Below are 12,513 nucleotides of genomic sequence, written 5' to 3'. Positions count from 1 at the left end.
CTCCCCGTTGCCACTAAATGCCTTAGTGGGAAACCAGTTTTACTCAGACTTCAAGGCGCATAATTTCAGTTCTCCTTCTGCTGGGGTTAGAAACAGACCAAAGATTGGAACAGGTACAACAAACAAGCAGGGCAGTTAGAGCTTTCTTTAAAGCTTCGGCGCACCTTTGATTCACTTCAAAAAGAGATAATGCCTGGTTCTGTTTAAACAGAGATAATAGAAAGCAACAGTGGAAGGGCTTACAAAGGTCAGGATTATGCAACAAGTCCCAGAGCAGACTGCTCCCTGCTCTCAGGATGTTTGGAGTGTTCACCATAACATAACGACACAGCTGTTCAGCATATGAAGCTGTAAACATACTCGGAATGTTGAAATCAAAAAAGCAGCATGATTTAAACAGTGAGGATTCTACAGATCAGAAATTTAGGAGAAATGTATGAGGTGATTAAGGTCATCCAACTTTACATACAGACAGTGGTCTGTCCTCAGACATAATTTTCCACGGTCACAAACCATTCCCAGGAACATTTTGGGAAGAAACCTTTTAATCTGGTACTATATGGGGAAAATATTTCTGATCTGGACACACCTGGCCAATCACTAAACAGACTGGTTGTTACTTTTGTAAAATTACAAAAAATGTTGAAGATATCCCCCCAGCTGGAATTTACAAAACTAACAAACAAAGAAAACATCCTCTTGGTAGTTATGAGTTAGAAGTAGTCAGAAAATATCACTGCAGTCTGTACATTGGTGGATATCTTTGACTTCAATGGCAGTAACTGAAGAAAGTGTCTACTTTGCAGAAATGTAACCTGCCTTCTCTAGACTCAGTGTCTGAGGGTTTAGGTGGGTCAGGGTTGGGGCGGCGTTGCTGTGGCAGACTGCCAGGCTCTTCTCAGGAAACCGTGGCAGGCAGGGAGTGGTTCCTCTTCCCTTATCACCATATCCTGTCCTCCGCTCTGACGACTATGCCGTTTACACCCTTCACAGCTTGCACTGAACGAATATCAGATTAGCAGTTCACACAGTCATCAATCAGCCTGAACAAACCCCACTCACACTCACACCCCTCCTGCTGAGCACACACTCTTTAGATGTATGGTTGTGGTTTCAAAGTCCATTTCCTCAGCTGTAAGAAAGCAAGGGATCAAAGACTGAATCTGACGGAGAACCTGTTTAGACCTGACATTAACATCTGTCCTGAGTGGCCCAATCACAAGTGGACAGCTAAAGTCCAGCAGTTCACACCTGGCTTTGCATTACATTACATTACATTGTAAATTTAGATTAAATGGTAAAATCAGCTGAAAAAGTGTGTTTAAACAGCTGCATTGTTGGCAAGTAAGAAGCACTTCAGACATGGAGCACAAGGGCTGGTGCAGTGATGTTGTGACAGACAGACCCCTTTGGCGAGGAAAGAAACAACTTAATGTAAAGCATTTGATCCTGCATTTACCAGAAGCCACAAGTGATTAAGAATTTGCTGTATCCATTTCACAAAATTTAATGAGTTTCTTCTGACAAACAAAATTATGTGATGTCTCCGGTAGTCTGGGCATATTATGTTTGCCAGTTCATAGGTGAAATGGTTGTTACTTTAACAGGTACGGGGGAGCCAAAACACATCATTTGCGTTACATTGAACCAAACTCAAATCAGACTAATTAATTCTGTCTGTTGTTCTTGTTGTGCAGAGGACATCAGTTGAGTAGGCAGTCCTTCACTCAAACGTCCCAGACCACATCTGAACGTAGGGTGAGCGATCGGACCTGAATGCCTCTCAGGTACATTCACACCTGAACCTGAGCTGTCCGCTTGCGTTTGGATCACTCAGGACACATGTTAATGCCAGGTCTGACTGGGTCTGAAATACACAAGCACACTGGTATACATGTTAGCTGTAGCTGATACTGTAGCCATGTTATGCCTGACTGTCAAGAGCTGGGAATGTTATTGTAAAAACCTGCTGTAAAAATGAAAGGAAGTCCAGAGCTGCTCCACATGCTTCAGTTTATATTCTGCTCTATGCTCTAATGCTGGAGATCAAACCGCATCCAGCAGACTGGCAGGCCCTTGGACAGGGCTTGTGCAGTCTGTATGGCTGTCTTAAGCACTGAACATTTTGGATTAAAGCTATTGTGACTTGCTTTTATTTAAAGATAACTGTCTGTTTTGATGCTTTCTATTGTTTGTATTGCATAATTTCTGCCCTGTTTTCATTCATTCCTGTAACTGATTCTTGAATTTCCCTCGGGATCAATAAAGTATCTATCTATCTATCTGATTCGTCCATTCCCGTAACTGATTCACTCTCAGGTTTATCAGCAAGCTAACTAATTATTGTTGCCATGGTAACTTTTTTTAATCATGTTACATTCCAGTATTAAACCATTAGTGTTCATTCACTGTTTTTCTTTCTTTTCTCTATTTTGTTACAGTAACTAAAACACACACACAAAAAAACACCATAGGCTGAAATGATGATACAAAAGACTGGATTATGTGGAGAATGTTACTGTGGATCTGTGAGACCCACGGATGACCATGTAAAGAGTAAAAAAGAGAGTGACATGCTCAAACAGTGCCCCAGATGGTTAAATTCAAACATACCTGTCTAACCTGGGTATGTTAAGATGAACAGTATCTCGTGTGTCGGCTGGTGCCCCTGCTCTCACACTAATCCACTGTTAATTAGAGGCCACGATCAAAGCGAGGAGTCCCAGCCTGAACTGTGCAGTTCCAGGAAGTCAGGCGGACTGATATGGATGTTTGGGAACAAGTGACCCCTGAAGCCCCTCTGTCACTGTGCTAAAGCGCACTGGTCATCCTCTAGTGAAGGGCCATGGGAAGAGGGAAAGGCTTAACCTGGCATGCCACCCAGCCCCGTGTGAGCTTTGTGTAATGGAAAATATACAGGGCCACTGGGCATGCAGCCATATTGCTGTGGAGGAAGGATGCTGCAGATGCAGGAAGTGCACTGTGTTCACAGTCAGTCCCTAATGAGGGTTTATACTATTTCATTTTACTGTCATTGGTATATCTAAGCAAAATGATGAAAAATAAATGCATATGTTGACTTAAAAAAGGGTTCTTTCTCCGTTACTCTGGTTTTATATTTACATACAGCTCCAATAGCCACGAGCTGCTTAAAAATTGGTATAAATGTCTCCCCATTTGAAATCCTTTTTGTCAGGAATCCAGCTGTTTTTTTAACTGTTTCACATTATTTGTGAAATAGTTAAAATATGTGCCAGGTTCACCTCCATTATTCCCATCTGGTTGACCAGAAGGCAGTGTGTGTCTGTCTCACATGGTTGAACCTCCAGACCCACCAGAAACCCCAAACAGGAGAGCTGCTCCGCTCCCCCACCCCTTCTCACCCCAAGCCCCTGACTTGAGTCTGAACTGAGCAGACCCAGCCTGTGCCACAACTGCCCCAACTCCTCTCAAAGCACACTGAGCACAGATACCAAAACTAACAGTCCACTCCAACAGTAACACACGTCAAAGCTACTGTTTACACTGTCTGTCACTGAGAGACAAACCTACCAAACAAACTCCATTCAAAATGTTGGCAGTTTAATGTGGCCTGGCTTTTACACTAAGCAAGACATAAGCATCTACGAATGGTGTGGATTATCTATAAATAGAATGTTTCTGCTCCAGAGGTAAGAAAACATGAACATAAGTTGATATTTGATAACAAGTCAAAACACTAAAAATCCAGCCATGGAAGCTGCCGATGAGGTAAAATATGAAATATTGTCTTTGTACTGTTTTAAACTGTATATGTCAAAAAGAGTTTCAAAATTGTCACATTCGGTTTTATTTACAGCATGTTTCACAAAGTGTCCCAATGTTTTTGGCTGCATCATGTACAGTCAGTCATTTTAAAATTCCCTCAGTGCGTGACCATTTTGTTTCATTTTTTTAAACAGCTCTTATCAGCTAGTAAACTGTGCAAAATACTAATAACAAACACTTTCACAAAGCTGAAAACTGTGAACTCATCGCTCACCTGGCTCACCTGCAAAGATCAGCAGGTTGATTATGTGGCACCTGACACCACTAGTCTCTAGCCTGACAGGTGAATGAGTGCAGACATGGCTGCAATAACAGCAGGACAGGGAGGACTGACTGATGTAAACGTCGACAAGGATTACAGCTGAAATGTTGAAAAGATATCAGAGTGTTCATGGAGATCAGAGTCATATAAAAACCTGACATTTCAATGAGTTAAGAAACATATAGTGTCATATGAAGGACTAGATGATGAAAGTGATGATCCTCCAGGATTATGACTATTATGATTACCAGGGGCGGCATGGTGGTGCAGTGGTTAGCACTGTCGCCTCATAGCAAGAGGGTTCCAGGTTCGAATCCAGGGTTTTCTCTGGGTACTCCGGCTTCCTCCCACAATACCAAAAACATGCACATTAGGTTAATTGGCTACTCTACATTGCCCCTAGGTGTGAGTGTGAGAGTGTGTGGTTGTCTGTCTTTGTGTGTTGGCCCTGCGATTGACTGGCGACCAGTCCAGGGTGAACCCCGCCTCTTGGCTGTAGTCAGCTGGGATAGGCTCCCATCCATTTTCTATGGATGGACGGTTGAATATTACCATACAGAATCAATTGGAAGCAGAGGTAGTCAGTTGTAAACTTCTCAAATTTGGATCAAAAACGATAAAAAAAAAAAAATGTAAAAAATTGGGTTAAAATATTTGTAATACATTAACGTCCTGTTCTCAGCGTCAAGAATGAACATATACAACCAACTCTTCTTAACTTTTTGAGCATGAAAATTTAACCTCAACTTTTGCAAAAGGTATGTGTGAGCTCAAAGGTCCATTTCCAACGTTTTTGGAACTTTTACCCTTATCTTGTGGTTTTCATCAAATTCTTCAAAACTATCAGTAACCAAGGCTCAATGCAGAACATTAGTATTTTAAGCAGTATGTGTTTCTACTCCATTATCTTTCATTTGAATTTTCATAATGATATAATGATATATATGACAGGATAAACTGATACACAGGGCAGAAAAAGGTGACTGCATACGTCAGCTGCAGTACCCGCAAGGTCTCTAGTGTCTCTAGTGTGAACTTTCTCCTCTGTGATTTCCAGAGAAAGAGGCCCAAACGTAGCCTTTTATCTCTTTTTGCTGTGAACAGTTTGTCCATTACACATAAACCAATGAGCTGAGAACAAACCTGCTGCCTGCTGCTCTGAACTGATCAGCAGCTACACTGATAAGATAAACGAAGCAAACACTGACTGCATCACTGTCCTTTTGTTGCTTTATTCCAAGTGAACAAAGTGGATCAAACACATAAATATGAACACTCTGCCAAACAGCGGAAGAGCGAAACTTGGCAATAGTATCCAACATATTTTTATATATATATATATATATATATATATATGTAAAACGCTTCTTTTGAAGCAATACTTCACTTCTTTCAGTTTCAGAATCATCCAGAATTCTGTCAGTGTCCTTTCGAAGGTCAGTTAAAGGACCATTAAAGTGCATTCAGATGCCGACTCTGCAGAATATGTGAATGTGTGGTCAGATATAGGTGAGGCTGGCTCGGACACCAGTCCATCTCTCTGGGACAGACGCCCGAGGAATATTACCTGCTGTCAATCAACAGAACACGTCTACAGGGAGCTGTGCTGGTTCTGAAGTCACAGCTTCTCCCAGCCACACAGAGACAACAGATGGGTCTTGGGCTAAAGCTGAAACAATCAGCTTTGTGATGAACTTTCTCCCCATTTGCTCCTATGTGATTATGCTGGGTGACCAGCTGCGGAGCCTTTTATCACAGTTAATAATGCATTACTTGTATGACACTTAATGCTGAACCACTGAATCAAAGAATATTAGAAAATGCCATTAAATTAGCTTGACAAGACTAAACGACAATTATAGTTGACTACCAAGTACGGTAGCCAAATCATGTATTCAGTAGGGGCAGCTTATTCCAATATTAGCGAGTGAGCTCACTAATGATAGCTATGAAATTCTATCTCACTGTTAGGGCCAGCAAAGTAATTACTGACATTCCAAGTACAAAGTGTAACGCCGGCGAGCAAAGAATCTCAATGCCATCCAACCACTGAAACGTTTCCGCAGACCCGTCTGGTCAGATTTGAAATCCCGTTTACTTATTCTGTGATCAGACTGTCTCTGATTAAAATCATAAGTTTGTTAGTTTTAACATTTTATTGAGGCCCTGAAAAGCTGCTTGTTTTTTGAACGTTTAAAAATCGAGCGCTTCTGCGTTTTCTGGAAATGAAAAGGTTTTGTAGAAAAATGTTGATCAAATTATAATTTTGATTAAGTTCTAACTGTCCCAGCACTAGTATAAAACAAAAAACAAAAAAACAAAACAGGTCACCCAGCCCTACAAGCTGGTAAACATTTCTTAAGTAATGGTAGCTTAAATATTTACTGCAGAGCTAAAATTAATAATGCTGAATGGATACTGGAGGGAGATAAAATCATTAGTTTTGTACAAAAACATTGGCTGAGTACAAAAAAAACAATCCACTAACAGCACATCAGGTGATTTTTAACACAAACAGACATTTTAAGTTTTCTTTAAATTATTTAAATCATATATTTGTCTTTTATGTAGTGACAGCGCTTGTTACCTAACAGCTGACAAATAAACTGATATTGGTATATTAGCAATTAGCTTATATAGGCTGATATATCATTGGCCACAAGGATTTATTGGTCTATCACTAAACAATAATCTAAAATTTGACTTTACTGTCACTTGTAATTATTAGCTGTTGTATGATCTTTAAAAACAAGTTTAAGTGGTACATGTGTAACTGAGGTAAGGCATTAATTACTGTGACAAAGGTCCCAATCCCAGCCATCAGCCATGTCCTGTCCTCAGGCACTGCATTCTGCTCCTTTTTAAAAATACTGTCAGAGGGGAAACTGAATCTCCCGCATCCTGCTGTTGACTTCATGTTCGTATAAAGGGACTCTGAAACACTTGCCCTTTTTCCTTCAGATTAGACAGATTAATTCTGACAGTGTGGCTGCGCTCAGAATTTTGTAGGTCAAATTCTTAGGAAGGCGGGTACACCAAACTGCTAAGCAATCGCCTCCATCGTTAACATTAACAGCATTATTTTAAATAGTGTTAACATGTTTAAGGGCCATTGTGGGTCCTGCTCTTATTGAATCATTACACCTCTTGTAAACTTCTGGACCAAACTCTTCTTGTGCAACATGGATATAAAATACTTGTCACTAAAACTGATAAACGCATCTTAGATCTGTTTGCTATAATACGGTCCTGTCTCCGATCTCAACACAAGCTTTGGTAGAGTACAAATATAAAGACTGATTGTTTTTCAACAGATAGGCAGCACATATTTGAACAAATAACATAAAACAGACAAGTCAGAGCTCATTGTCCACTTTAAAGAGTTCAGTGTAAACTTCATAGCTTGCTGCTGTACAGCATAATACTGGACTTCCTGTGGAATGACTGGTTGCAGACAGGACTTTCGGAATCCAAAATCCACGGGGCAGAAGTCGATTCCACCGTCCTCTGTGGCAGCGAAACACTGGCTGACCTGAACAAACTGTTTCACTGGAGGGATCGAACTCAACCGGTGAGGCTTCAACGGGCAGCCGAATGACTTGTCACAAAGGACCAGCAGATTGTACGCTGCTCGCAGTAGTTCGAATGAAGCTTTAGATCCAGCTCACATTTTAGAATTCCCCCTGACAGCACGTCATCTCTTCTTCTTCTGTTGCCGCAGCATCTTCCTCCTCTTCATGATCATGGCGTGCAGCTTCTCCAGACCTTCCTGTAGCCCCTCGCCGATTATAGCACAGGCAGGCTGAAGGTGCCAGGGAGTGGCGGTGCTGAGCTCACCCAGCGCCAACATACTCTCCATCTCAGTCAGAGTGAGTGAGTTCCTCAGGTCCTGTTTGTTGGCCACCACCAGAACTGGCACGCCCTGATTCTCTGCCAGCCGTGTGATCTTGTGCAGCTCCGTCTTGGCCTCCTCAATGCGTTCAGCGTCCACTGAGTCCACCACAAACACAATACCATCAGCACAGCGTGTGTAGGAGCGCCACAGAGGCCGCAGCTTCTCCTGACCACCTACATCCCAGAAATGGAAGGACGCGGTCCGTCGGCTACCTCCGAGAGACACTTTGATCTTCTCCGTGTTAAAGCCCTTAGTTGGAACAGTGTTCACAAACTCATTGAAACGCAGGCGGTACAGCACAGTGGTCTTGCCTGCGCAGTCCAGTCCCAGAATGACAATGTGGAGAGCTTGGAAGGACGGCAGGCAGGGGAAGAGGGAGTGATGATCTGACAATCCGTTCCCCATCTTGGTATACACAGCAGGAAGATGCCAGGAATGGTCACAAAATATTGACCAGGCTGCTTTTATTCCACAGGGACTGCGGCAGGAGCCTGGAGGCAAGAGGGGGGGGGGGGGGTCAACACAGTATGCATAATGAGTCAAAGCACACAAACACTCAGCACTCCATTGCTTTACAAAAGACCAAACACCCAACAAGTGAATATATCCCACTTTCTCTTTGGATTACACATCCCCACATTATCCTGGCAAAGAGAGATGAATGAGAAATAAAACAGCAGGGTGGATGGCAGCTCATTTGCACATGTAGCGCCACAGCAGCCAACAGGGATTTCATACGCTAATTCCTATTCAGCGCGTGAATCAGTAAACAACAGGGTGAAGGCTTTTAAATTTTAACCAAATCCGGCATTCAACCGATTATCCGGTGTTCAGTGGCTGGACGAGACCAGAGCAGGGTTATTTTAACACCAAAGCAGACTGATAAGGAGATATGGGGTTTTTTGTTGTTTTTTTTTTCTTTTTAAGGTGTTGCTCGGCAACACAGACTTTTGCTGAAAGGACAAGGCGAATTTCTATTTTCAAAATCTGTAAATTCATAAACCGTATTCATGTGCAAACACGCACAAATCGCAAAACATAATTCAACACTTGTATCCATTAACAAAGATGTTCTGCTAAATTCGGCACACATATAGTCAAGCATTTAAGTGCTAAATGGAATCGAATGGCCACCTCAATAATTGGCCCGCTCCCGCCATGCTCACCGCATATTGGGTCAGACAGACTGAGGATATGGTAAACAGGTGAATTGTTACAGTGGACATTTAATTGATATCCAGTGGTACAATTTGAATTTAATTTCGTATTTAACAGTAGTCACTGTTAAGTAGGGGGGGCTTATCTATTTATAACGAATACGACATTTAAGGCTAGCTTTATATCGGAGGACAGTCAATCGCGTTAATTTACCAGATTTTTCAAATGGAGTCTGGTGTGGAGCGCTATGCCAGATCAGACCTGGCTTGGCTAGAGGCTATGATGCCAACAAGTGTGAAAAATTAATAAAAGTTTAATTGCCTTAATTGAACCTAGTCTGACTGACACAGGCCTGCACTTTCACATGTAACGCTGATGAAACGTAGTGTTTACTAAGCTACGTGACAACACAGATGAATGGTTAAATTTAGCCGCTTTTAATATTAAATGTAATTTGACGGCAGCCATCGTGGCGTGTTCTACACTAAAAAGCAACATTCACATTACCACCCTGAGAAACTTACCTTAACATACAGTTTCACTCCATTACAGCCCGACAGCATATTCCCTGAGCGCCGTCCTCGCTTCTCGCTCCGATCATGTCCTCAGACCCATTGAAACATACAGCCGAAAGGACTCCCTATCTAGTCCTCAACTGCGCCAAGGAAGAAAAAGTAAACAATGCGATTTCCGGTAAGACCTTCAAATTAAAGCACGTGTAGGGTTATTGAGTAGCTACATGTAATTATTTTTGTTCAGATTACGAACAAGATTTTCTCCCATTGTTGTAGTCGTGGTTTCAAAGGTGTTTTTTTTCCTTAAAGACATCAAATAGGTGTAGTTCCAAAACACGATATTTCCTACTTTTGTTCTGCCTCTGGAATATACCTGAAAATACTTCTCTAGTATCATTTCTCTATTTTATTCTCTTCTTAAACTATTCACCCCAGCTGTTACCTAAAGTTTAATTTCATATTTTCAATATATTTCATGTTTTTAATAATGTTCATATTTTTCATATATTTTGCATAGTCCATAGTATTGTCCACATTTTCCTGTGGTAGACAAGAAAATTCACTTCAGCACTCACTTAGCACTTTTATTGCGAAAGTTTGATGATGACTTTTCCTGATCTGTTTTGTACAACACTGCTGACTTGACGCAGTCTCATTTCACAGTCTGATTGGCGGTGAACAACGCCTGCCGCGGTCACGCGCACACACGAATGCGCACAATCACACGCGTACGCACGTCACCTGCTTCTGTCACTCAAACAGGCAACCAGAACGTACTGGACTGTATTGAGGCCACAAGCCAAATTTATTCTTTCGTGATTTCAGTTTCTCATTTATTTCTGTAATAGAAGGCCCACCCTCTTATTCTGACTTAACATTGTTTATGAATATTTTTCTTCACTTTGGTCAATACACAAAACATAATTTACTTGATAAAATGTTTAACCACAAGGCTTAAAACTCAGTCTAACGAGATTATGGGAAGAGAGGATGGATATCAGTTTCATTTTTGTGTCTTAAATTAACATTTCAAGGATTCAAGGATTCAAGGAGCTTTATTGTCATTTCACACATGTAGAAACATGACGTGGAACGAAATTAGTTTCCCTGGTCCCGGTATAAGCCCAATAACCAATACGTAACTACTATAAATATAGCCCTATGTAAATATAAAAACTACCAGAATAAAAAATATAAACGATGTCAGGGATGAAAACTATATTTAAAGCATTGCTGCGCAAATAACAACAATGTTTCCGCCCGGTCTCGAACCGGGGACCTTTCGCGTGTTAGGCGAACGTGATAACCACTACACTACGGAAACCAGGTACCTGTAGCTGTAGTAGTAGCCACCCCTAAACCACAAATACATATTTTACCTCTTGTAGTGATATTTATCTATTTAGATCGTTTTGGTTTGATTTTTCCAGTTTTGCAGAAATCTGATGTAGACATTCTCTTTAATATAATGAAAATAGCTAATAGCATTTGTGGCTTGTGGTCATGCATGTACTATTTAGACCTGGATACAATGGTCAGCTGTGAGTCCAGTTTTGCTCAGTTGTCACTCACGGTATAACAGAAAATTATTACCTGTAGTACATACCGGAATTTTCCCATAGACTACCAATGTATGGTACCTATTTTTAAAACAGATGTCTATGTGGCACCAATACAGGAACTTGGCTGTTACCCAGACAGAAGTGTCAGACAGACAGTCGCATGAATAAGAAGCCGCAGAATACCCGTTCTCCAAACACAGAATGGGTATTTTGTCGCATTATGACCTAATGAAATAGAAGAAAAAGAAATATTTCTAAATTAACATATTTTTATCTACGCATACACATCTGTAAAGCCAGCACAGCCCTTAGCATGTGAGCTGCTAAAATATTCAGGCGCCTGATTGAAACATTTAGGGTGTGAACTCTTTAATGTGAATTCTACAGCAATCAGTGTTTTTGCAGCAACTTCTGCCTGTCTTTCTAACTTCCCTTGTCCTACAGATCCACTAGTGCATATAAGTACTTGTCACGGGGAACATATAGTATGACAAAGGCAGCTTTCAGGGACACATTTCAGACTAAAGGCCAGTTAATTGGACTTGGCTGGTGAAATTGGAGGCAAAAACTGTGTCCCCAATTGTAAAACAGCTAATTTTTGGGTCAGTGGTTAAGGTTAGGTTTAGACTGAGGTTAGGGTAAGGGTTAGGAAAGTAGCAGTTATGGTTATAATTGGGGTAAGTCTCCAGGAAATTAATGCAGAAGTCTGAGTTTCTCCAGTTTTCTGTGAAAGCAGTTTTCTGAGCTTCACAAAAGCAGTTGTGGAGTTCTTGTGTGACCTCACAGATGAAATAATTAACGCACCAGTCTTAAGATATGAATACTTTTTCTTACAACTACAAATCTTTTATACAATATTCACAAAGTTTAATTTGTCATGCAGAGCTACAGTGTGATACATTATGTGTGAACATTATTTTACAAGCTCAAAATAATGCTTCAGTGCACGAGAAAGAATCAGCGGCTTTTATTTTGTGTTTAAAAACATCAAGAGTTTTGCCATTGTTCAGTACAGGTTTTAATCACTTGAACTGCCCTTACAGGACAGGAAGACTCTGCAGACGGTGATTAAAACTGCCCAGAGCATCACTGTTACCCATTCACAGAGCCTCTGTGATAACAGTGAGGTGAGGTGTCGGCATAGAACCCAAAGATACTAAAACACAACACCCACCCCAGATGCAGCCTGTTCAACATGCTGTCTGGCAGCAGATCTCAGTATCTGCTTCAGTACCACTAGACAACAAAGCAGCTTTATCCATCCATCCATTTTCTATACCGCTTATCCGTCAGGGTCGCGGGGGAGCTGGAGCC

General features: G+C 41.3%; 1 protein-coding gene and 1 non-coding gene across 2 annotated transcripts; both read right to left on the bottom strand.

The window, feature by feature from the left end:
* Positions 1–5,277: 5,277 nt before the first annotated feature.
* On the bottom strand, positions 5,278–9,801 carry arl4ab (ADP-ribosylation factor-like 4ab). Its single transcript, XM_046418080.1, has 2 exons — positions 9,647–9,801; positions 5,278–8,455 (listed from the first exon to the last, which is right to left on the bottom strand). The coding sequence occupies exon 2, from the start codon at positions 8,367–8,369 to the stop codon at positions 7,764–7,766; it is 606 nt and encodes a 201-aa protein (XP_046274036.1). The 5' UTR covers positions 8,370–8,455; positions 9,647–9,801; the 3' UTR covers positions 5,278–7,763.
* Positions 9,802–10,888: 1,087 nt separating this feature from the next.
* trnav-aac lies at positions 10,889–10,961 on the bottom strand. The gene has a single exon. It is a non-coding gene; the product is annotated as a tRNA-Val (tRNA).
* Positions 10,962–12,513: the final 1,552 nt, after the last annotated feature.

Source organism: Scatophagus argus, chromosome 17 (genome assembly GCF_020382885.2).
Source record: "Scatophagus argus isolate fScaArg1 chromosome 17, fScaArg1.pri, whole genome shotgun sequence".
Taxonomy (NCBI): Eukaryota; Metazoa; Chordata; class Actinopteri; family Scatophagidae; genus Scatophagus; species Scatophagus argus.
This window is presented reverse-complemented; position numbering and strand designations above follow the sequence as displayed.